General features: G+C 47.7%; 1 protein-coding gene across 3 annotated transcripts in view; it reads right to left on the bottom strand.

The window, feature by feature from the left end:
- STAB1 (stabilin 1) overlaps positions 1–24,544 on the bottom strand; it is a 367,238-nt gene that overhangs the window by 269,827 nt on the left and 72,867 nt on the right. For all 3 annotated transcript variants that reach the window (XM_083156377.1, XM_083156378.1, XM_083156379.1), the window contains exons 6-12: positions 23,337–23,432; positions 23,091–23,207; positions 18,311–18,507; positions 16,186–16,316; positions 8,661–8,788; positions 5,179–5,258; positions 909–1,034 (exon numbers count right to left, since the gene is read on the bottom strand). In XM_083156377.1, the coding sequence (XP_083012503.1) occupies positions 909–1,034; positions 5,179–5,258; positions 8,661–8,788; positions 16,186–16,316; positions 18,311–18,507; positions 23,091–23,207; positions 23,337–23,432 (875 nt within the window). The remainder of the gene's footprint in view (positions 1–908; positions 1,035–5,178; positions 5,259–8,660; positions 8,789–16,185; positions 16,317–18,310; positions 18,508–23,090; positions 23,208–23,336; positions 23,433–24,544) is intronic.

Genomic DNA, 24,544 nt, shown 5'->3' with positions numbered 1-24,544 from the left:
CATGCTCATGGTCGACAGGGTCTAAATGTTGACACAGGCTTTAGGTCGACCATGGGATGGTCGACAGTCAAAAGGTAGACTGGTGCCTGGACATGGCTAATGCTGCCGGTTACCGGATACGGGGGGGATGTGCATACAGGCATAGCTGCTGGCAGGGTTACCAGCTGGAATATGAAGCATACCTCCCAACATGACCCTCTCCAGGAGGGACACAATGCTCTGCTCCTGCACTTTCCTCTTAATGTATGATTACCCTCATCTGTGTTGAACAGGTTAATTGATAAGAAAGGTGCTTCACCACAGGTGATGGCAATCATATATTAAGAAGAAAGTGCAGGAGCAGAGCAATGTGTCCCTCCTGGAGCGGGTCATGTTGGGAGGTATGTATGAAGGTATGGGTGACGGGGGGTGGAAGCTCCTGCTTGGAAGCGACATGGTGAGTGGGAGCCTTTACAGTTCTGGGTCCTGCTCTTTCTGCTGCTCATTCACTGTGACAGGCGCAATCAGCAGGAGCCAGCATCAGCACGTGGCAACCGCACTTAGCAGCAGCAAGGCAAAGCAGGGAGAGAGCCACTGCAGTCTGGGGCCTCCCTGCTTTGAAGAAGTTAATTAGAGGTAGAGCTGTCAGCAGTAAACGGGGACAATGACATAACTAATGAGGGTGCAGTAGGATTGCCTTTGGGGCCCCCCAAGCTGCTGGGCCCCATAGCAGCTGCACCCCCTGCACCCTTTATAGTTACGCCACTGGCTCTGCCCCAATCTGATGTACGTCATTATTATATTAGTATTGAGGTGTTAGAAAATGGTAAAGCCAAAAGTACGTTTAAAATTAGATAAAGAGCAAAAATTACGCTGTTTAAAAAGGATTTTGAATCAATTAATGACAATATAGGTTTTATTACTCTTACTTTTCCTTTTGAAAAGTCCAGGACTTTGTTACTTATTGTCCACAGTTTGCCAAGTGGAACGGAATCCATTATCATATGCTGACCAGGAACAATATGAGCGTTACATAATTGTTTAGCAGTGGATTCCTGTATGAAAACACAAATCCAAATCAGTCATACATTTCATATATTATATGTTATAGAGCAAGTCTGCCTGATTCTGAGTGAGGTACAGCGTTGATGCCAATTGGCATTGGCTGATGTTATAGCTCTGTTCATATGTCTCAGTTCACCAGTGTATGAGTCCCAATTGTTATCATTCACAAACAGAATCAGACTCTGAGGGGTGTTCAATCTGTGCTGCTATTTCCACCAGCGGAAATAGTGGCACTTGCCGATTCAATGCTGCCTTTACCAAATTTTGTAAAGTCATATCTTTTGTCTGAAACGGCCGCAGATTTTTGTTTCACGGCCGTTTTTCGACAATCCGCAGTCATTTTCGCTGATCCACGGACTTCCCAACACTCAACAGTCAGGACTTTGAATTCCGCCCATCGAGCTAATGTCGGATCAGAAGAAAATGGCTTGGGATTCCGACTGTCGGGATGTTCTGACAGTCAGAATCCCAGATTGAATACCCCCATTTGTCTCTGAATTTTAATGGAAATTTCTAGGATTAACACAGGTGGCTAAGCTGGTTCAAGACCACTTTCAGACATTGGTGGGCCCAGGGTAGATATCACACCAAGTAAGATGCCAAACCCCTTTGCAGAATACTAAATTAAACTGTGGCAGTTATTCTTGAAAGTACACCAAACCCTGTCTTGCAAATGGTTGGCTGGCACCACTCATTCGCAAGGGCGACTCACTCACAGGGGTCTGTGAATGGATGTTACATAGTAACATCTATTTGCAGAGCAGGGGGAACCTCCCACATCTTTTGTTGGCCGCCAACCATCAAAAGATGTGGAAGGTGCACGCATAAAAAAGTGACTTTCAAGTCACTTACATATAAGTGCATTCTGGGAATGAAATGGGCAGGCAACTGACATCCGGTGATGTCAGCTGCCCCCCCCCCCCCCCCCGCACCGACGTCATGGCCTAATTAGCATAAGAATGCCCAGCGTTCTCATGGGAATGCCCGTGAAATGTTGGGCGTTCCCATATTCTAATGGGGGCACCCCACACCCCTCTCCGCCCCTGCATATTCACATGTGCAGAAATGCGCATGTGCACAGCACCACCATCGGTCCCCGGAAGCAACCAGAATAAGGCCCTGTATGTGCCACGTTTTCTTGAAACTAAAAATGCTTTCACTAGTACAAATTAGTCTTCGAAGAGGTGCCCACACACAGTGCGATATGTACTAGAACTAGATCAAATCGCATCTAGTTCTAATCGCAAGCAATACGCTACAACTAAATAGATGCGATGTGATATAGGGGTTATTCTGGTTCATTCGCAAAGACACAATCACTCTCTAATGGACAAAACTATATGCACTGCAGGTGGGGCTTAATTTTTACACTGCAATATAGATCTCACTTTGAAGTAAAACCCCACCTAAATCTAATTATTTCTGCAAATGTTACATCTGCCCCCCTTGCAGTGCACATGGTATTGTCCATTTGAGAAGGAATTTGCCTTTGTGAGTGTACCAGAATAAGGACCTTTGTTCTTTGCGATATGCATCGCATCACATCGCAAACCTATAGAAACATAATAGAAATATGGTGCGATGGGAACTACATGCGATGCATTTTTAACGAAAAAGGTACAAAATGCATCCAACCATCGCACCTTGGCCCTTATTCTAGTTGACTTGGACGGATGCGTATTTTTGGATTGCCACAGAGTGTTCTTAGCCCCGCCTACCGTACGTATCGCTCACAATGTCCAAATGTGGTAAGACGCCGAACGAACGGACCGCGAGTGGATGTTTCATGTGAACAACTCCCCCATCTGTGGGAACCTCCCCCATTTTCCGAGGGTCGCGACCATCGAATGATGAACCGAGCGGTCAGACAGCTCCGAGTGCTCCAGACCACTTGGACATTTCTCTGTGCGAAAGCAGGGATATGGGCGGGCAGCTGGCATCCGGCTATGCCAGCTGTCCGCCCCCCATATGTGCGTCACGCCTGGATTACCATATGTACGCCCAGCATTTTCATGGGAACGCCCATGAAACGAGGGGTATACGCATATGGTAATGAGCCCTGCGGGGATTGTTCCGACCGATCATTTTCTGTACGGCACATGCACAGAAACGCCTCTGCACATGCGCAAACGCAATACATCGGCCGTCCGACCGAACACGCAGCCATCCAACTGAATCAGAATAAGGCCTCTTGTGTGGCCAACTTTAGGACTGTATTGTATTATTATTGGAAACATTTTAAGTTTGAGCTGAGATCATGCTAAAAAATAAAATAGGTTTCAATTTTGACTATCCAGTCGACAGGGTCCAGGTCAAGAGTCACTAGGCCGACCACTATTGGTTGACAGTGATTAGGTTGAGATTTAAAAAGGGCTAACAAGCAAAAGGTTGACGTGGAAATGGTCGACGCAGAAAAAGGTTAACGGAAGATTTTTACTTTTTTATTTTTAAACTGACTTGTTCTTACTTCACGGTCCAAGCGGCTTTAGAAAGAGACTATAACAGTGCACAAAGCCATGCGAAGGGATGCGGTACACTTATAGGGTGTCAAAGTTGACATTTGTCAACATAGAAAATAAAACCATGAAAACTTGTGTCTACCCGGTGTCGGCCAGGTTTCGGAAGGCCATACCGACCTTTTTATTGTGTCTCCATTTTGTCAATGTCGACCTTGTACATGTTGATCTAATTTTAGGTGTCAAAGTTATTGGTCATCCTAATGACTGTTGACCTAGATATTGTTGATCATTAATCCCAGAACCTAAATTTAGAATGAGGGCTAAGGGTTATGGCAATATGCAAGTGAATATATATAGCTGAAAATGTATGGTTCGTATTTATGTTTACATTTCAACTTTTTTTTTTTTTTAAACGTCAATAATTTTTATTGCGAATAAAGTTTTTCAAAGAAGGAGTGGGAGTACAGAAAAAAGAAAAAGGGGAAAGGGGGAAAAAAAAAGAAGATCATTCACATTATAGTGAGACAGTACCATTTAAAACCTCAAGGGGAGAGTACTGAGAGCACTGGTTGATCTGGAAAATAATTTATCCCAAACGTGTAGAGTAGCATTGGTAGAAGGAAGGAGGGTTATGTACAAGGGACATAATGACTTAGGAGTCCAGAGGAGTTTTATCAATGTAAACCTTGGGGAAACTAGTTCCTCCAAACCCATCCATTCCATCCCTGAATCCTTAACTAAATAGGCTTTAATTTGGGCTTATACCTCTTGGTAGAGAACCAAATTAGGGACATTTAGTGTTATTTTGTGTTTTGTGACCAATCTTGAGATGACCATACATATTTTGTTAAAATAGTATTACATTTATCCAAATATATTTTTGGGAAAACATAGGGGCATTTCAACTTTTTTAACTGTATATTAAAGAGTACACATTTCTCTTAACATCAACAGTGGCAAACACAGGATATCTAGAGTTTTTTTTTTCCAAATGCAGTCCACAATCTGCCACTCTGTGGAACATTGGAGCAAGTGGAGCATTAATGTAAACATTTGCCTTTTTGTACACTGGAAACTGTATGGAATATAGTATTCATATTTAACACTACAGATGGTCTATAGCAGGCTTTCCCAACCACGGTCCTCAAGGCACACCAACAGTGCAGGTTTTAGTGATATCCAGGCTTCAGCACAGATGGTTTAATCAGAATCACTCAGGTACTAATTAAGTCACCTTTGCTCAAGCCTGGATATCACTAAAACCTGCACTGTTGGTGTGTATGAGGACCGTGGTTGGGAAAGCCTATAGTCTATAGTATGGGCTGTATCAAACATTTAAATAATATAAATAGGTGGTCAGGAAAAGGTTAAACATACCATAACAAATAAACACACATTTTCCCATTTCATTCATAGTAAGGCTCCTGTCTCTTCTTCCTAGTAGCTGCTCTCTGGTCCAGTGAACCGATTGAGCACTCAGATACACACTCACAGCAAACTTACACTCCCTCCCCCGACCCTAATGTAGGCATAAGTGATCTGTCATTTAGATCAGTCTGGGTGTCATCAGATTCAGCTCCCCGCGATGACCAACCAAATGCAGTGGAAATGGAAATAACGTCAATCAAGGAACGCCATATTGAATGGTACACTACATACATTCTTCTATACTTACATTCATTGGAATTGTTTTCATTAGAGGAACAAATACTGTGAAAGGACCATATTTCCGCAATGTCAGTCCACATCCTTCCTCTGTTAAACAGAAAATCTTAATGACCAGATGCGACCACCATTAGTAAGTATTACCTACTCTTTGCAAGTATTTCCCTACTGTTTTCATTATGCTATTTATCTTTGTGAAGATATATCCTCATACCCTGATCTGGTAACAAAGACCTTCATTCAGAGTCGTACGCAAAACATACCTCCCAACTTTCTTTTCAAGCCTGAAATAATGGGGTGTGGTCTCATGACAATGGGGCGTGGCCACACAGGAAATGCCTTGCCCAGGAGCCAGGCCCCTATTGTTAACATGCCCTGTGCTCTTTGATCTTTTAACACAGCCTCAATCTCTCTCGAGTGAATAGATGCTGTGCACATAACATCTACTCACCACTTGCTTTACCCTTAGCTCCCCGTTCCCCACTGTAGGATGGACGGACAGTGCTCGAAAAGTTGGAATGTTCAGTCAAAATTATGATGGTTGGGAGCTATGCAATTTTCATCTAAGTGGAAACATAAATTGCATCTGGGAAAAATACAAGCGTTTTGCTACCTTTATAGAATTGGCAATTAACACAATATATGGCCAACTCCACATAGCAAGTAAATGCGATGAGCTGTAGCATCACTGTGCATTCCAAAGATCTGCAAAAACACCATACACAATTCAGACACATTTCAGTAAATGGCCAGTGATTGCAAATAATAGTTACCTTACTAGATTGTAGGGGAAGTAGGTAACACCCCAGCTTTTGGTATCCCAACAGTCTGAATACCAACTCTGGAAAACTGACCCATGGGCAGAAGACAGGCATCGGAATCCAAACATCCATGGAGATGCCAACACCAGCCTCCCGATCGTAAGTATGCGGGTGGGTTAGGTTTTTAGGGTTAGAGGGTGTCTTAAGGTTAGGCTGTGTGTGTGTGGGGTGGGGGGGTTAGGGTTAGCTTACATGTCAGGAGGCTTAGGGTTAAGCTGCGGGTAGGAAAGTTACGTTTAGGCAACTTAAGGGAGGGCTAGCGTTAGGCTGCAGGAACAAGGGACAAGGAAAGCCAGATTACCTCCATTGGGATGCAATTGTCGGTATTCTGACCACAAGCATCCTGTCCCCCAGTCATCCATATGTATTCCATTTGTACAAAGCTTTGGAGAGAAATAAAGGGCCTAATTCAGACCTGATCAAAGGCTGTGAATTCGAAACAACAGACTGTGCATGTGTATGGACCGTAGTAAGCATGCTCAAGGCCGTCCTGCAATGAAGCCTGCTACTTTGTTCAATAGCTGGCCATCCGCAAGGTAACTGATATGAAGCCGTTTGGCGGTGGTAACGGTATGTTTTCTGGGAGAGTCAAGGAAAACGCAGGTGTACCCAAAGGTTTGAAGGGAAGGTGTGTGACATCACCTCTCGCCACAATCAGCCTGATCCTATTGCAGCCAACAAAATAGTCCAGGGCTACACAGACACTGCACACAGTGCGGAATTCATTCGATAGCGAGCGGCTTGTGAATGGATTTGCAGACGAATCCCCAATTCAGCTACTTTACACAAACCTTGATAAGCCATTTGCAGAGGGCGGGATTTCACTCTGAGCAGCGAATACCTGAACGCAGGGCACTGCAAATTAGCAGATGTGGGTCTGAATTAGGCCCAAAGTACCAACCAATCTGCTCATAACTGTAATATTTCTAACACAGCCTGTAATATGACAGTTAGTGGTTGGTAATTTATCCCTCTTAACTTTATCTCTTTCCATCTTCATAGTACCCTAAGAATTTGTGTACATTCCATTTGTCAAAGGGACATATAATAAACGTTACTTGTGTACTATCACGGCGCCCATTGCATCGCATGCGATGCTATATCGGCCGTTGTTCCACAATGTCATTCAATTTTAAAATTGTATGGCATTGTATATGGCATACAATGCGATGGGATGCAATTTGAACTTGTATAAGCACAATATTAAATGCACCCCCACGCCACCCCCCAAGTATAAACGTGAACCCGAAGCATGGCGAGCGCAGCGAGCCCGCGAGGGGCGGGGGTACGCGCCCTACGACCTTTTCATACCCCACTATCCACGTCGGCGTGGAGTTGATTTTAGAAAGTGTAGCGAGCGCAGCGAGCCACCGAGCCCGAAGCGTGGCGAGGGGACGCGGATACCTTCACAGGTATCCGCGTCCCCTCGCGGGCTTCACAGGTATCCGCGTCCCCTCGCGGGGCTCGGTGCGCTTGCCACGCTTCGGGCTCAGTGGCTCGCTGCGCTCGACACACTTTATAAAATCAACTCCACACCGACGTGGATAGTGGGGGTATGAAAAGGTCGTAGGACGCGTACCGCTGCACTCGCCACGCTTTGGGTTCACGTTTTTACTTGTGGGGTGGCGTGGGGGTGCATTTAACCATTATAAGCACCCATTAGGGTGCTTATACAATTTAATATCGTATATGGGTCAAAATCGCATCGCATCGCATGCCATTGTGTGTATGGCATGCGATGCGATAAAAAACTAATTATCGTGGGCGCCGTGCTAGTACACAAGTACCTAATAAACACATCACTCAAGTATATGCAGTATTAAGATGCCCATAAACACTGCGATAATTGCATGCCTTTTTGCATTACATCGCATGCGATTTGCGTGTGATGCGATGCGATCCGAAGCTAGTTCAAAAAGTATGTGCAACACATACTTTTTGAACTGTTCAATGGGATGTCCGCGGGAGCGCGCATCGAATCGCACATCACAATTGCACCGTGTATGGCAGGGCTGGGCAACAGTGGCCCTCCAGCTGTTTATGAACTACACATCCCAGGATGCATTAGTTTTGCTATGTGGCCATGCTGAAACTGATGCAAGGCATGCTGGGATGTGTAGTTCATCAACATCTGGAGGGCCGCTATTGCCCAGCCCTGGTGTATGGGCACCTTTATACTCTATAAAAAACTGTATATAACTTCATAACAAAATTTCCGCCTACTCTACACAATGTTAAGCTTCAATGGTGCGAGATATAAAATATTTGTGGTAAAATAGGTCAGGTGGATAAAAGTTTCTAGCATTAATTGTTGTTCTCAACAGTTCTCCTCTGTAGTTTAAATAATCTGAGTCCCTCAGGTGTAGTGTAGATCCAGTAACAAGCAGGGCAGTAGAGAGCCAGGCCGAGCCTGGGCATGGTCTAATTATGGGAGGCATGGCCATGCACCCTTAGAGAACAATTTAGAAACAAAAGCCCTTTAAGAACCTCCCTAGCCACACTGCAGCCCAGCACACAGCAGCATGTGCTGGGTTGAGAAGAGCTGCGGCTGCCAGGTAACTGGGGCCGCACTGCACTGCTCCATTAGACCTGGGCCTGGGTAATTAGTAACCCTTTCCTCTCTCTGTGCGACTGGTACCATGATCAGGTATTCTATAACTATGTTTCTTACCGAACACCCGGAGCGCACCAGACTGCTTCCGCATATGCCTCTCCTCAATATTCAGCTTATGAATCTCATATAACAGGCTCCCGTAGCAGCTTTTGCCATCACCAATCTCTCCATGCTGACAAGCACACCTACAACACATATTATAAATTAATCTTTTATTCCTCATAAATCACAAACATATTTTCCTTTTTATTTTATTTAAAACATTTGACATGTTCAGTGTTTGTTTCACATGAAGTCATTTTAATTACTTTTATTTTTTTTTAAATGGTGGTGTTATTGTTTATTTGTATGGGACTACATAGTGGCCCTTATTCTGATTGAGTCGGACGGCACCGTGTGCGGTCGGACAGCCGATGTTTGGTATTTGCACATGTGCAGAGGCGTATCTGCACATGTGCAAATACGCCTCTGAACATGGAGGGAATTCCGTGCAGAAAATGATTGGTCAGAACCGTCTGAACAGGGGGTGGAGAGGGGTGTGAAGGGCTGTTTGGGCTCATTACTATATGCATACGCCACGCGTTTCATGGGCGTTCCCATGAAAATGCTGGGCGTACATATGGTAATGCGGCCGTGACGCACGTGTGGGGAGCGGACAGCTTACATAGCCGGATGTCAACTGCCCGCCCATATCCCTGCTTTCATATGGAAACATGTCCGAGTGGTCTGGAGCACTCGGTGCTGCCTGACCGCTCAGTCCATCATTCGATGGTCGTCGACCATCGGCGGATGGGGGAGGTGTTCACACGAAACATCCACTCGCGGTCCGTTCACTCTGCATCTTACCGCGTTCGGACGGTGTGAGCGATCTGTACGATAGGCGGGGCTAAGAACACTCGGTTCCTGAACCAAAATATGCATCCGTCCCAGTGAACTAGAATAAGGGCCAGTGTACAATGTGCCCTTCAATATTAGACAGAATTATATGTCATGGGGCTGAATATGAGCTGGAATTAAATCACAAAAAATGTTTTATCTGGAACAAACCATGCTGCAATGCAAGGGGAGGAAATACATTTATTTTTTGCATGCAGGGTAAATACTGGCAGCATTTGCTGCATGTTAGACAGCTTTATTTTTACACAGCTATTTAGATCTGAGGTTGGACACACCCCTTTCACACAATCTCTCTCCACATTGTAAATCTGCACACCTGATGTGCAACATGGTATTGCCAAGGTGAAAAGTTATGTGCCCATTTTTAATTGCTCTTTGATTTTTATCTCGCTTCAAATACTATAAAAAGGACATATAATATAATCAGCCCTAATGTAAGAAAAACATAAGTCCCTGCCCCAAAAAGCTTATACAGAGTACATGGTGAGATATGCACATTTGGTACTTGTGTAGTTTCACGGTGCCAGCTTACGCCATCAGCGTAGCATACCTGTCAGAATCAGCATAGTGTTCTCGTGCCCAGCGTAGTTAGCGTAGTCAGTCAGAAGTAGCGTAGTGTCTCTGGCTGCCTTACTTGTGTAGTTTCACGGCGGCAGCGTAAGCTGTGTTATCTGTGAAACTACACAAGTAACTACCGGCATCTCTGTCCCTGGCGTACCTATTAAGCCTAGTCAACGCCCCTCTCTCTCACACTGGCAGTGCCAGCATGATCCCCTCTCTTTGTTGGAGAGGGGATCATGCTGGTGCCGGCGGAGAGGCGCTCCATCTGTTTGACACGCAGGAGCGTCTCAGACACTCCATTAATGATACGCTCCTGCATCTCAGCATCTATTGTTGAGATGTATGATATGGCAGGTGTGCATGTGTTCCTAAAACACCCCCACTATCGACGCCAGCCCGAAGCGTGGCGAGCGCCCCCACTACCCACGTCGGCGTGGAGTTGATTTTATATAGTGTGGCGAGCGCAGCGAGCCACCGAGCCCGAAGCGTGGCGTGCGGACGTGGATTACATGTAAGGTCATCCGCGTCCCCTCGCGGTGCTCGCCACACTATATGAAGTCAACTCCACGCCGACGTGGATAGTGGGGGTATGAAAAGGTTGGGAGGACACGTAACGCGTCCCCTCGCGGGGCTCGCTGCGCTCTCGCCATGCTTTGGGCTGACGTGGATAGTGGGGGTGTTTCAGGAACACATTCACACCTGCCATATCATAGATCTCAACAATAGATACTAAGACGTGATGCTGAGACGCTCCTGCGTGTCAAACAGATGGAGCGCCTCTCCGCCGTCGCCAGCGTGATCCCCTCTCCGACCAAGAGAGGGGATAATGCTGGCGCTGCCGTTGTGAGAGAGGCGCTGACTAGGCTTCCAAGGGACGCCGGGGACAGAGATGCTGTTCCCGGCAACAGCACACTAGTTACTTGTGTAGTTTCACTGCGCCAGCCTACGCTGGTAACGCAGGTTACGCTGCCGCCGTTAAACTACACAAGTAAGGCAGCCGTTGGGCTACGCTATTAGAGAAGTTTCAAACTTAGCGTAAGCTGGCGACGTTCGTAGCCTAAGCTGGCGCCATGAAACTACACAAGTACAAGCACATTTTTAGATTCGATTTTGCTTATAGAAGCAAAATCAAATAGAAAATTGAATGGGCATCGAATGGTTTTCTGCATTTGATGCAGATTCGATCTCAATGCGCGCTCCAGTGTAGTGTAAATCTAATAGAAAAATAGTCTTGTCAGGCAAGACTATATAGTACAGATCTGTATTACAGATGGAGGGGCTGGCAAAACTATCGCCAGCCCCCACCAGCCACCAGCCCACGCCAGAGGGCGCGCGCCCATGAGACGCTTGCCCGCCCTGTGGAGATGGAGCTCCCCGCTGCCGTCTGCCGCCTCCCCCACCAACAGAGCTGGTTTAAAAAAGGTGTGTGGATTCACTAGGAGGGTGTGGCTTTCCTGGATGGAGCATGGCCAAGTCTTTCGACCTCCATTTCTGTCACTCAAGGGGTCCGGGTGATTCACCCATTGTGCTAATGCTTCGAAAGCTAGTAGATCGTTACTTTGCTGCCAACAGATGGCAGTGTTTGACGGATACTAGACATACATATTATAGATTGTATATAATATACGTCAAAGGGATTGTTTAAGGTGATAAATTAAAAAGTAATGAACAGGCCCAGATAGTTCTCGAAAGTGAAAACAGTTGTAGCAGATTATCCCAACATGATCCCACCCAAGGATTCATTTAATTTAATTACAATTTGAAACTGTCAATTTGTCTAGATTCTAAAACTGTAGCATCTGTGTCCATTCAACATATGCACTTGTCTTTAAACCTTTGTACAGTGGCGTAGCTAGAAATTTTGGTACTTGTTTCCTAGAACGGCCACAATCGTGAGTGATCGTGGCTCTTAATTAAGGGACACGATCCTCACGATGTGGCCGATTTTTTACAATTTTTTCACTTTGATTGACAGAAATCGGGTCAATCGGTCGGTCGCGACCAATTAAAATCGGCCGCGATGCGACCGACCGATTGACCCGATTTTTCCATAGACTTCAATGTTAAAAAATCTTTTAACATTGAAATCGGTCGGTCTTGTGCCATTATAATGGCACAAGATGAGATGGACTTGATTAAGTCCATCTCACATAGGGAAAAATGATAAAAAAGGTGAAATGGGCCAATATGACCCATTTCACATTTTTTATGTGCCCGCCATGACCCCACGATAGACGTCAACCCGAAGCGTGGCGAGCGCAGCGAGCCCGCGAGGGGCGGCGGTGCGCGTCCTCCGACCTTTTCATTCCCCTACTATCCACTAGGGCGTGGAGTGAGAATAGAATAGTGTGGCGAGCGCAGCGAGCCACCGAGCCCGAAGCGTGGCGAGCGCAGCGAGCCCCGCGAGGGGACGCGTATACCTGTGAAGTTAGACGCGTCCCCTCGCGGGGCTCGCTGCGCTCGCCACGCTTTGGGCTCGGTGGCTTGCTGCGCTCGCCACACTATTCTATTCTCACTCCACGCCCTAGTGGATAGTAGGGGAATGAAAAGGTCGGAGGACGCGCACCGCCGCCCCTCGCGGGCTCGCTGCGCTCGCCACGCTTCGGGTTCACGTCTATCGTGGGGTCTAGCACACTTATTAACATTTGGGGGGGCAATTGAAACAAATCTGGTGAAAAAAAAAAAAAAATCGGGTGAAAAATCGGTCGATCGGATCGGTCGCATCGTATGCGACCAAATCGCATGCGATGCGATCGATCCGATTTTTTATCTTACGACCACAACGATCTAAATCGTTGTGGCCGTTCTAGGAAACAAGTACCGAAATTTTTCTCCCCCCTGCCAAAAAAAATTCTGGCACTCCCCCCCTCTCCAAGAAGGGGCAAGGCGATTGACTATGGGCACCGCTGACTGAGCTGACAGGTGACCCAGGCAGCAGTGAGCTCTGAGCTGGTCCCGCTCCATGCATATCTAATGAGTGGGGACCCAGCGCAGTGTATATTGAATGAGCGGGTCCCCGCCCCGTGCATATGCATGGGGCAGGGACCCCCTCATTCAATATGTACTGCACTGGGTCCCCGCTCATTAGATATGTACAGGACGGGACCAGCTCAGTGCTCACTGCTGCCTCGGTCCTCAGTTAGTTCAGCCAATGGCGCCCACCACAGACCCTGCTGTCAGCGCTCCCCCAAGCCACCGCAGGGTCTGCCACATATGTAACTACGCCACTGCCTTTGTAAATAAAATTAGCAAGGTCCATACATTTATCTCTTATCAATCGCACACCATGTTAACAATTCTTATTGCCTTCTGGCAGGGTCTATTAAGATGGCCCTGCTTATGCGGCTATGACTACCAGTCCAATGTCCTGTGGTGGTAAATCACTATATATTGGTTTATTATTGTGACTGCAAATGTGGTAGATGGTCGTTGAGTCATTTATATCTAATCTCCTATATATTTGGCTACATCTGTCACTCAAAGTGGGTGTCTGTGTCTATAACGCTCTGTTCCTGGACTTTCCTCTTAATGTGTGATTGCCTTCATCTGTGCTGAACACCTTTCGGAGAAATTAACCTGTTTAAAACAGGTGATGGTAATCAGACATTAAGGGGAAGTCTAGAAACAGAGCATTGTGTCCCTCCTGGAGAGGGTCATGTTGGGAGGTATGTGACAGAGAACCAGCCCAGTGAGCCCACAGACAGTGCCCCCCCCTCCCGCGATTCGCGGGAAAAACTCCCGCTCCCCCGTGACCCCCCCTACCGCGATTCGCAGCAAAAACACCCCCGCGACCCCCCCTCCCGCGATTCGTTGCAAAAAGAACCCCCCCACGACCCCTCCCGCAATTCGCGGCATAACCACCACCCCGCGACCCCCCCCTCCCGCGAATCGCGGCAAACCCTCCCCCGTGACAACCCCCCACCCCCCGATTCCCGGAAAAAAACACCCGCTATTCGCGGCAAAAAGAACCCCCCCGCGACCCCCCCTTGCACGATTGGCGGCACCCCCCCTGCGACCCCCCTCCCGCTATTCGCGGCACACCCCCCCCCCCCGCAATTCGCAGCAGCCCCAGGATTAAATGGCACATGCAAAACACTGACATGGCTATGGTCGACAATGAAAAAGGTTGACATGAGTTTTTGAAGATTTATTTTTAATTTTTTTAATTTTTTCATATTCATTGTCATGTGTCGACATGGACACCAATGAAGTGGCACACTTATGTCAACATTTACATGTGTTGACCTTTCTGTGTTGATTTTTTTCTTGTGGCGATTCGCGTCACACCCCCCCGCAACCCCCCCTCCCGCAATTCGCGGCACCCCCCGTGACCCCCCACCTCCCGCAATTCGCGGCAACCCCCCACCGGAACCCCTGTGAACCCCGCCCTCCCGCGATTCGCGGCACCCACCCCCGCGACCCCCCCCCTCCCGCAATTCGCGGCACCCCCCCGTGATTCGCGGCAGCTCCAGAATTAAATGGCACATGCAAAACACTGGCACGGCTATGGTCGACAATGAAAAAGGTTGACATGAGTTTTTGAAGATTTATTTCATTTTTTTAATATTTTCATATTCATTCTCATGTGTCGACATGGACACCAATGAAGTGGCACACTTATGTCAACATTTACATGTGTTGACCTTTCTGTGTTGATTTTTTCTTGTGGCGATTCGCGTCACACCCCCCCGCAACCCCCCCCCCCCCGTGATTCGCGGCACCCCCCGTGACCCCCCACCTCCCGCAATTCGCGGCAACCCCCCACCGGAACCCCTGTGAACCCCGCCCTCCCGCGATTCGTGGCACCAAACCCCGCGACCCCCCCCCTCCCGAAATTCGCGGAACCCCCCGTGATTCGCGGCAGCTCCAGAATTAAATTGCACATGGAAAACACTGACATGGCTATGGTCGACAATGAAAAAGGTTGACATGAGTTTTTGAAGTTTTTTTTTTTCATTTTTTGAATATTTTCATATTCATTCTCATGTGTCGACATGGACACCAATGAAGTGCCACACTTATGTCAACATTTACATGTGTTGACCTTTCTGTGTTGATTTTTTCTTGTGGCGATTTGCGTCACACCCCCCCCCCCCACAACCCCCACTCCCGCGATTCACGGCACACACACACACACACACACACACCTCCCCCGCGATTCTCGGCACCCCACCCCGTGACCCCCCCTCCCGTGATTCACGGCACACCCCCGCGACCCCCCCTCCCATGATTCGCCGCAACCCCCGCCCCGTAACCCCCCCTCCCGCGATTCGCGGCACCCACCCCCGCGACCCCCCCTCCCGCAATTCGCGGCACCCCCCCCCCCCCCCGAGATTCGCGGCAGCTCCAGAATTAAATTGCACATGGAAAACACTGACATGGCTATGGTCGACAATGAAAAAGGTTGACATGAGTTTTTGAAGTTTTTTTTTTCATTTTTTGAATATTTTCATATTCATTCTCATGTGTCGACATGGACACCAATGAAGTGCCACACTTATGTCAACATTTACATGTGTTGACCTTTCTGTGTTGATTTTTTCTTGTGGCGATTCGCGTCACACCCCCCCCACCCCCCCGCAACCCCCACTCCCGCGATTCACGGCACCCCACCCCGTGACCCCCCTCCCGTGATTCACGGCACACCCCCTGCGACCCCCCCTACCATGATTCGCCGCAACCCCCGCCCCCGTAACCCCCCTCCCGCGATTTGCGGCAACCCACCCCGCGACCCCCCTCCCGCGATTCTCTGCAATCCCTCCCCTCCCGCGATTCGCAGCATCCACCCCCCCACAACCCCCCCTCCTGCAATTCGCGGCACCCCCCGCGACCCCCCCTCCTGCAATTCGCGGCACCCTCCGCGACCCCCCCTCCCGCGATTCGCGGACACCTAAGTTGCAATACAGGGCATCTTTCATACAATTCTAACCATATTTCTCATATACAAACGTTCACAAATTAAGGGGGCGCAGCCCCTTACGACGGTGTGAAGAGCGCCCGTAGGGCGCGATGAATCACCTAGTATATAAATATGGCCATTTCACATGAACACCAAACATGATTTGGACACAAATTCCTATACTTCAAAGTCAAATGTTGAGACTATGCCAATCAGGAAACTTACCTGTGTTCTCCAGATGATACCACTTCACACGTTGCACTTTTACTACAAGTATTTAATTGACAAGTTTGGGGATGAAAACACCCCCCAGTAGCAGATCGAGCTGTCATTCCAGGAAGGCAACTGCAATAAGACTGGTAGTTACCAATGGTTAGTACAGAAAGTTAGAATAATTGACCTGATTTCATTCTGTAATCAAATTAATAACACAGAGAAGAACTATTCACAGTTGTCAAGGTGCTTTAGTATTGATATACTGTATTTCATAAGCTTATTCCATTGTAAGAGAGTTGCAATTATTAAAAATACAGTATCTAATGCAAAATTTTGCTGCTTAAAGCTGAAAACAAAACTAAACACAAATAAAACTATTCACATATTGACAAATAGTCATTTAGTCATTTACTTGACAAGCAGAAATATTATATGTACCATGTTACTTAGAGCAAAGGGAAATTGATTACAGCATGGTGGGGTCTTTCTAAAAATGATGACCTCACAATAGGATCTTACTTAAATCCAGCATGAGAGTGAAAATGTGCACCTGGACAAACATCAAGGGCATAACTTCCAGAGGCAATGCAGTCGCCTGCCTCTGGGCTCTGAGCAGGGCTGGCAACAGAAATCTTGAGGCCCAGAACATTGAAATCTCTGGGGCCCCCCCAACATTGCATGCACATTTTTATTACATTGCATATTGAATGTATTTTTTTTATTACTAGAAATAAACAGATAATTAATATTTACTATGCAATATAATAGAGAAGGGCAGATTGGAGGGCACAGCATTGTGTGTCTTGTGGTTTGGTGCTGTGCATGATGTCACTAAACTCATTAGAAAGGGTAGCCAGACAGGTGATTTACTATGCAATATAATAGAGAAGGGCAGATTGGAGGGCACAGCATTGTGTGTCTTGTGGTTTGGTGCTGTGCATGATGTCACTAAACTCATTAGAAAGGGTAGCCAGACAGGTGATTAGTCAGCCATGCTTACAGCCCCTGAGTTCCTCAAAGCCTTGGGGCCCCTCATCTGGTCGGGGCCGGTACAAGTGTACCCTTTGACCCCCCCTGTCACCTGCCCTGGCTCTGAGCCCTGAAAGGTGCGCACCGTTGGCGCATAATGCCCCTATTTATTAAGGATATTATGCATTATTGCTCAATCAGTTTGGTATAGTGTCTATTTTGGCTCAATCCATGTGGCAAAATGTGAATTTTGCCTCAATTTGTGTGGCATAACGTGAATTTTGACTCAATCCATGTGACATAGTGTGAATTTTGGCTCAGTCAGTGTTAATTTTGGCTCATTCCATGTGGCATAATGTGCAAGAGGCAAGTACAGTATACGGGGGTTACTATTGTGTTGCATGATTTGTATAAGGGGTATATGGTGTGGTAAACTTAGGTGACCACATTAAAGGTGCTGAAATGTTGGCTTTCAGTAAATTTTTTATGACTGGAATGCCGCCTCACCCCGCAAGTATTTTAGGACATTGGCATCCTGCAGGTGCACCTTTGGAGGGCACCTGCCAATATATCTCCCTATATTTTTCCTATGCCAGCCCCCTGCCTTTTCCAGGCATATATAATTAGTTGAAAGTATTTAAAGACACACCCATGAATAGACCACCCAAACAGAACACTGGTCATGCCCCCCTCATTAATAGGTGCTGGCCTCATCCCCTATTGTTGTGCCTTGATAATTTTCAGCTCCAGGCCCATTTAGACCTTAATCTGGCACTGCCTGCAATAGGGGACAGACCGCTTCCGACTGGTACTGCTCAGCCTGAACTGCAGCAAGTGATAGTGCTCCTGCTGCTGCTGGACTGTGACATTGGCAAATGCGGATTCTGAATGCTCATGAGTTTGATTCTGACCCACTGGCCATTCTCACACAGCATAGCTGAAGCCCTGCTACAGTCATTCACTGTGGACTCCAGTACACACACAATGGGGGTCATTATGGTTCATTTGCTTGCATGCGAATTTGCATGCAAGTGTGATGCTTTTCTTCTGCGCATGCGCAGCCACTACTGAAATAGTATCCACCTCTTAATTACACCCTTCATGAGGAGCACAGTGAACTAAAAGCCAAAAACAATGAAAAGGTAATTTGCTCCGTGTTGCTTACCTTTCCTGGACTTCGATATAAGCACCTAGTTGAATTTTCAAAGCATCCTCCATTGTTAATAGAACATGGATTGAAGGGAAGGCATGTCTTTCCATCGCCGTAGTAGTCAGTTTTACAGGTACATTTGTATTGCCGGGGCCCTAATGACTGGCATTTTGCAAAGAGGCTACATGGTGAAGGTTTACAGGCGTCCGCGGCTAGAAAGAAATATATTATCGTACATTTACAAACTTTGAACACGTTCCCTGTTCGCTAATTCATATTCACTTATAGAACATGTTAAAGCAGAAATTCCACAAAGGTTGTTTTTTCCATAACAAGTAACTAATAATCATGATTTCGGCAGTAATTTGTCTTAGCTGGTCCTCTACAAAGCTTTATATCTTTTAAAAAAAATCTCTCTGGAAGAAAAACAATATGGTTGCCAGACATAAGCCGCATGCTTTTTATCATGTCATGGGAGTTGTGCGTACAGTGAGGCCTGTTTCCGATGGATTTCTTTCCACCTAGCATGGGGTTGGTGCAACTGACAATACTGATGTTGATGGTTACATTGGCTGGTGTATGACAGTGGACGACATGACGTCTTGCTTGCAGATGCATGAGGGGAAAATTTACTAAGATAGGAGTTCTATTTCAGATGGGATGTTGCAACCAATAAGATACTATCTTTTATCTTCTAGAAAGTGCTAAATAAATAAGAAGATTCTGATTGTGCAATAGAACTCCCATCTTAGTAAATTTTACCCATGGACTCTAGCGGATTCGGTATGAAATCCCGACGGTCAAAAACCCAACAGGGTCAAAATCCCGAATGGGTCATAATACCGACAAGGACAAAATTCCGACAAGGACAAAATCCCAACATTTAAAATCCCTTACAGGGTCAAAATACCAACATATAGAATGTACAGTTGAAACAGTCAACATGATTTTCCGTCACTGTTTTTTTACCCGAATGTCGACATGGACACAGTTGGAAGTGAACCGCAGCCCCTCGCATCGCTCGCCATGCTTCGGGCATGGTGCCTCGCTGTGCTCGGCACACTATTTTATTATCCCACCACGCCCTAGTGGATGGTAGGGCATGAAATACCGCCTGTCGGCACATGTCGGGTCAAAAAACAGTGAAAAAACCCATGTCGACCTTGCGACCTGTCGACGGAAAGTCATGTTGACTGTTTCACCTGTACATTCTATATGTCGGTATTTTGTCCTTGTCGGGATTTTCAATGTCGGGATTTTGTCCTTGTCGGGATTTTGTCCTTGTCAGTATTATGACCCATTCGGGATTTTGACTGCATCCCACTCTAGCAGTAAGTGAATGGAATATGGTACAGTAGTACTGTATATTTGGCTTCCGTGGCTGGCCACGACCACAGCCACTCTGCATGTGAGTCAGAATTAGCTCCTCTATAGCGAAGCATGTGTTTTTAATATGTTGTCTGATTAATACCCAAGTAATTCATTCTTATTATAATTCTTATTACTAACAACCATGTCATACTGTTTATCTATACATATTTGTAAATCAGTTATTTTTGTGTTCTTTATTATTTTGCAGCTTCAGTACTATGAGCTGTGGGATCATCACCTGGCTTTAAACATCCAGACTAAATACCTAGAGTTATAAAATGATAATCCATAGAAAGCCCAGTATCCCCCCGGTAAGCCCTGCAGCTAACAAGCAGTACAGCATAGATTCTGGGGCTAAGTGCCTGGAGCTATGCATTTAGCCCACACACTATGCCTGCAGTAAACCCCAAGAGTGCGCTTAATGTGGATGTCTGTTCTCACCCTCCTGAGAATCAAGCAGACATCTGTGTTAAATGCTCCCTCTTAACCTGGGGCCTAAAAGGCCGCAATAAGGCCCTTGTTCTGATTCACACGCAATGCTGCCAATTTCGCAGCGCTGCATGTGATTTTAACGATACCCGCTGCTCGCACAGCCGCCCACCCCGCTCTCGCTCGGCAAGGTCCCTGCACTGCTGTGAATGGATGTTTATGCAAAAGACACTCTAATTTAGCATGTTCCGTTTACGGGAACAGGGCGGGCAGCTGATTTCCCCGGCAGTCATGTCACTGCCTCATTTCCATGGGAACGCCCAGCGTTTTCATGGGAACACGCAGGTGTGGCACCCCCAAACAGGGCTGCCCCATTCAGAATTAGCCCGGCAGTAGTGGAGTGCCGCGCAGCAGAGCCCAGCAGGAAGGGGTTAACGGGCAGCGCGCGAAGAGACTGAGGTGAGAGGGCACCGGATGTGAGGGGGAGGAGAGAGAGAGGACTCATGGCGGAGCAGAGGAGAACGGCGGAGGTGAGAGCAGGAGGACGGGACTGTGCCGGGAAGCCAGAGAAGACGCCGGGGAGAGAGAGGTGCGGCAGCGACGCAAGCGTGAAGAGAGAGAGAGCAGTGGGGAAGCGGCGGCAGGAGCTGAAGACCCCTGGAAGCCCTGGAAGAACGCGAGCCGGCATACAAGACCCCCAGCGTGGAGCGGCACAGAGCAGGAGCGGCGCGGCTGAGTGCGGCAACGCTGGAAACGCAGCACCCACACTAGGGTGCCCCTGCAGAAGAGGTGACCCGCACCAGACAGACGGAGACCAGGTCAGGACGGGCAGGAGCCTGCACCTTGCTCCAGAAATAAAGGTACTTTCTAGTGCAAGGGCCCCAGGCTGGATCCTCAACCTCCACTCCCTGCCACCAACGTAATCTATTGCTGGATCCCCAACCTCCACTCCCTGCCACCAACGTAATCTATTGCTGGATCCCCAACCTCCACTCCCTGCCACCAACGTAATCTATTGCTGGAGCCCCACTATTCACTCCCTGCCACCAACGTAACCTATTGCTGGAGCCTGGGGTGCCCACTACAATAGCCACCAGACTGGAGCCCCACTATTCACTCCCTGTCACCAACGCAGCTTTAACCTATCCAAGGGAAGGGAGAAGCCCCAAACCATTTCCGGATCCCCTTTGCCCCCTTTCCATCCTCTGTTCACCTGCCGCTTAATGGGAGTTCATACCAAGCCCATTTAGACAGAGTAATCCGTTGTCAATTCAGGGGATTTCAGTCAGGAAAAATCCCACAAGTTACATGACACTTTTGTCCTGCATTACAGTGATTCATTCTGGGAAATGCTGCCATCTTGTGGTTGACATTGATTATTACTGAGACTCAACTCTCCCTGTATTCTAAGTGCTGGATTAACATTACTTCTCAGGGGATACTTTGCTGGATACATACTAGTTAGGATATTCCTTCTGTATTCTGTTCAATTGTGTCTGTTTTGATGTCATGTGATACGTGATAAGTTATCTGTTACATGTAATGTTAAATACTCCGTGAATTTATGCACTACTTACTAGAGTCATTTGATTGGGTGTTGCATAGCCGAGTGAGTAGACAGCCTCCTGCAAGGACCCAGTTGGCGGTCAGCGGGGCCAGTTTATTCACTCCCCAGTATACTGGAGACTGTCGGGGAAATTGGTTCTTTGATAAGTAAGTGTTTAGCAAACCCATTGTTGTTAGATACCCATTTAGTGGTCGTGTTTCATTTGCACTAAATAAAATTACAGTTGTATCTGTCCGAATGCCTTGCTCTGGTTCTTACGGAGGTGTAGTCTTCCCAACTGGCGGGGTGAAGAACCTGCGGAGGGAGAAGATATCCGGCCCAAGCGAAGGTAACAACCAGGTAACGCCCCGGCTTGTCACACTTGAAACGCTGGGCGTTCCCATGGGTGTGTCCCCTCGCCACCACCCCATACACCCGGCCACAATGATGCAGTTTGCCATGACCATTTGCACCCAGCACATGCACATTAGGAAAACATCGGCCCCCTGTGCGAACGCACAGGGGACCAAGCAAATTAGAATAAGGTCCTTAGTCCCCTGGCTACTTGAGCTCCGGACTTTGGGCCTGGTTCAGACCTAATCGCAGGGCTGCTAAAAATACTTCTTCGGTGGCTACGATGAAATTGGATGATCGGCAGGGCCTGATTAGAGGTTCCAGCCACCCTAGGCTAATGCAGAAGTGGTGCCTATACTAATAATGGCATTAATTATATTTATGATATACATTCTGGGCATACTTATGAAATTCAGAATAAAATACATTGTAATTAAGTTTTTTAATTGATAAGAGCCAGGGCCGGCGCCACCACTAGGCAGCTCTAGGCATTTGCCTAGGGCGCTGGCACCTGGAGGGCGGCAGTTCGCCCCTCACCCCCAGCATGGAGGGTTAGGGCACTGTTCATATAGCTGTTGGCGTTCATGCAGGTGCTGGAGCGGGCAGGGGTGTCCGTGCCACGGGGGTACCTGCGGCGCTGTCACTGTGTGTAAAGCTGCTGGCGGCAGCGGGTCCATGCAGTGAATAGAGAATAACTAGCGTTATGCGCGCGGCGGTGCGGGAAGCGCTTCTGGGTTTGAAAACACTTGCCACACGCTGATTGGCTGAGATTCAGCCTATCAGCGTGCGGCAAGTGTTTTAAAAATCAGAAGCGCTTCCCGCGCCGCCACGCGCATAGCACTAGTTATTCTCTATTCACTGCATGGACCCCACTGCCGCCAGCAGCTTTATACCCAGTGACAGCGCCGCAGGTACCCCCGCGGCACGGACGACCCCCCTGCCCGCTCCAGCATCTGCATGGACACCGAAAGCTATATGAACAGTGCCAGCCGCCAGCTTTATAACACAGGTACCCCCCCGGGCACCCCCACCCTGACTCGCCTGGGGCGCTCCGGTGCCTTGCACCGGCCCTGATAAGAGCCCATGGCAGCTCACCTTGGCAGATGCCGCCTTTTTTGCTGTATCCTGGCATACAGTCACATTTAAGGCTTCCTCCTGACGTTGAACAACGAGCATTGTTCCCACAATTCAGAGCTTTGCAAGTCTTGGATTCTTAAAACAAACACAGAAGAGATGTTTTCTATCAAAATGTGCCGGGTACAAAGATGAATGTGAGTTCTGTTGACAGATTGATGCCAGATATTCCTCAGTTGTACAGGTCCATATTGCTGGCCATCTTACCTTGTTCACATGTCGAGCCCATATATCCAGCTTCACATGTACATCGCCCATCCCCGGTAATTCCACTTTTACAAATTCCATTTTTGCACTGACAAGCTGAAAAGAAAAAAAACATGAGCACGGTTTACCCTATTGTGTAAATGTAACATAATAAATTATTATAAGCACATTTGATTTATGAGAGTGAATGGAAACTAAGGGGCTCAGTTACTGAACCTGTAGGTGCCACACAGGAGCTGGATATTGCAGGGTTGCCGACTCTCCCGGAATCCTGGGACATCTCACGGACTCCTGGAAGGGGACCCCCTTCTCCCGGAGCTGCCTCTTCGCTTCCGCGGTGTGTACTGCGCATGCGCGAAGATGGCGCAGCGTCAATCGCGCAGTTGTCCGAGATGTGTACTGAGCATGTGAGATGATGCTTTGCCGACATCAGCAGTACACATCGCGGAACCGCAGAGGAAGCACAACGGCAGCTGCGTTAGAAAGGGGTAATCGGCCGGGGATACGGTCATATTGTCGACAGCATTTAGGTTGACAGTCATTAGGTCAACACCGCTGGGTCGACATGTGGGAAGGTCGACAAGGTTCTAGGTCGACATGGGTGAAGGTCGACAGGTTTCTAGGTCAACATGGGTTTAGGTGGTCGACATATGCATTAGGTTGACATGGGTTAGGTCGACAGGTCGTTAGATCAACATGGGTTTTTTCACTGTTTTTTGAGCCAACATGTGCCAACAGGCAGTATTTCATGCCCTACCATCCACTAGGGCGTGGTGTGAGAATAAAATAGTGCCCAAAGCATTGCGAGCGAAGCGAGCGTTGTGAGGGGCTGCGGTTGACTTCCAACTGTGTCCATGTCGACTGTGTCGACATTCGGGTAAAAAAACAGTGGAAAAAACCATGTTGACCTAATGATCTGTCAACCTAAAGACCTGTCCACCTAACGCATATGTCGACCTTGTCCCATGTCGACCTAGACACCTGTCGACCTTCAACTATGTCGACCTAGAACCCTGTCGACCTTCCCAACCGGTCAACCTAATGACTGTCGACCTAACTATGGTCGATAAAACGATCCACACCCATCGGCCGGGAGTGAAGACGCTGCCAGACTGCGGAGCTAGAAAGGGGTCATCTTCCGGGAGTGAAGACGCTGCCAGACTGCGGAGTGAACTGCGTGTAAGTATTCACTGGCTCTCCTCACTGGC

The sequence above is a fragment of the Crinia signifera genome, chromosome 8 (assembly GCF_055691185.1).
Source record: "Crinia signifera chromosome 8, ASM5569118v1, whole genome shotgun sequence".
NCBI classification, from domain to species: Eukaryota; Metazoa; Chordata; class Amphibia; order Anura; family Myobatrachidae; genus Crinia; species Crinia signifera.
The sequence above is the reverse complement of the archived record's forward strand: the minus strand, read 5'-3'. Positions and strand labels throughout refer to the sequence as shown.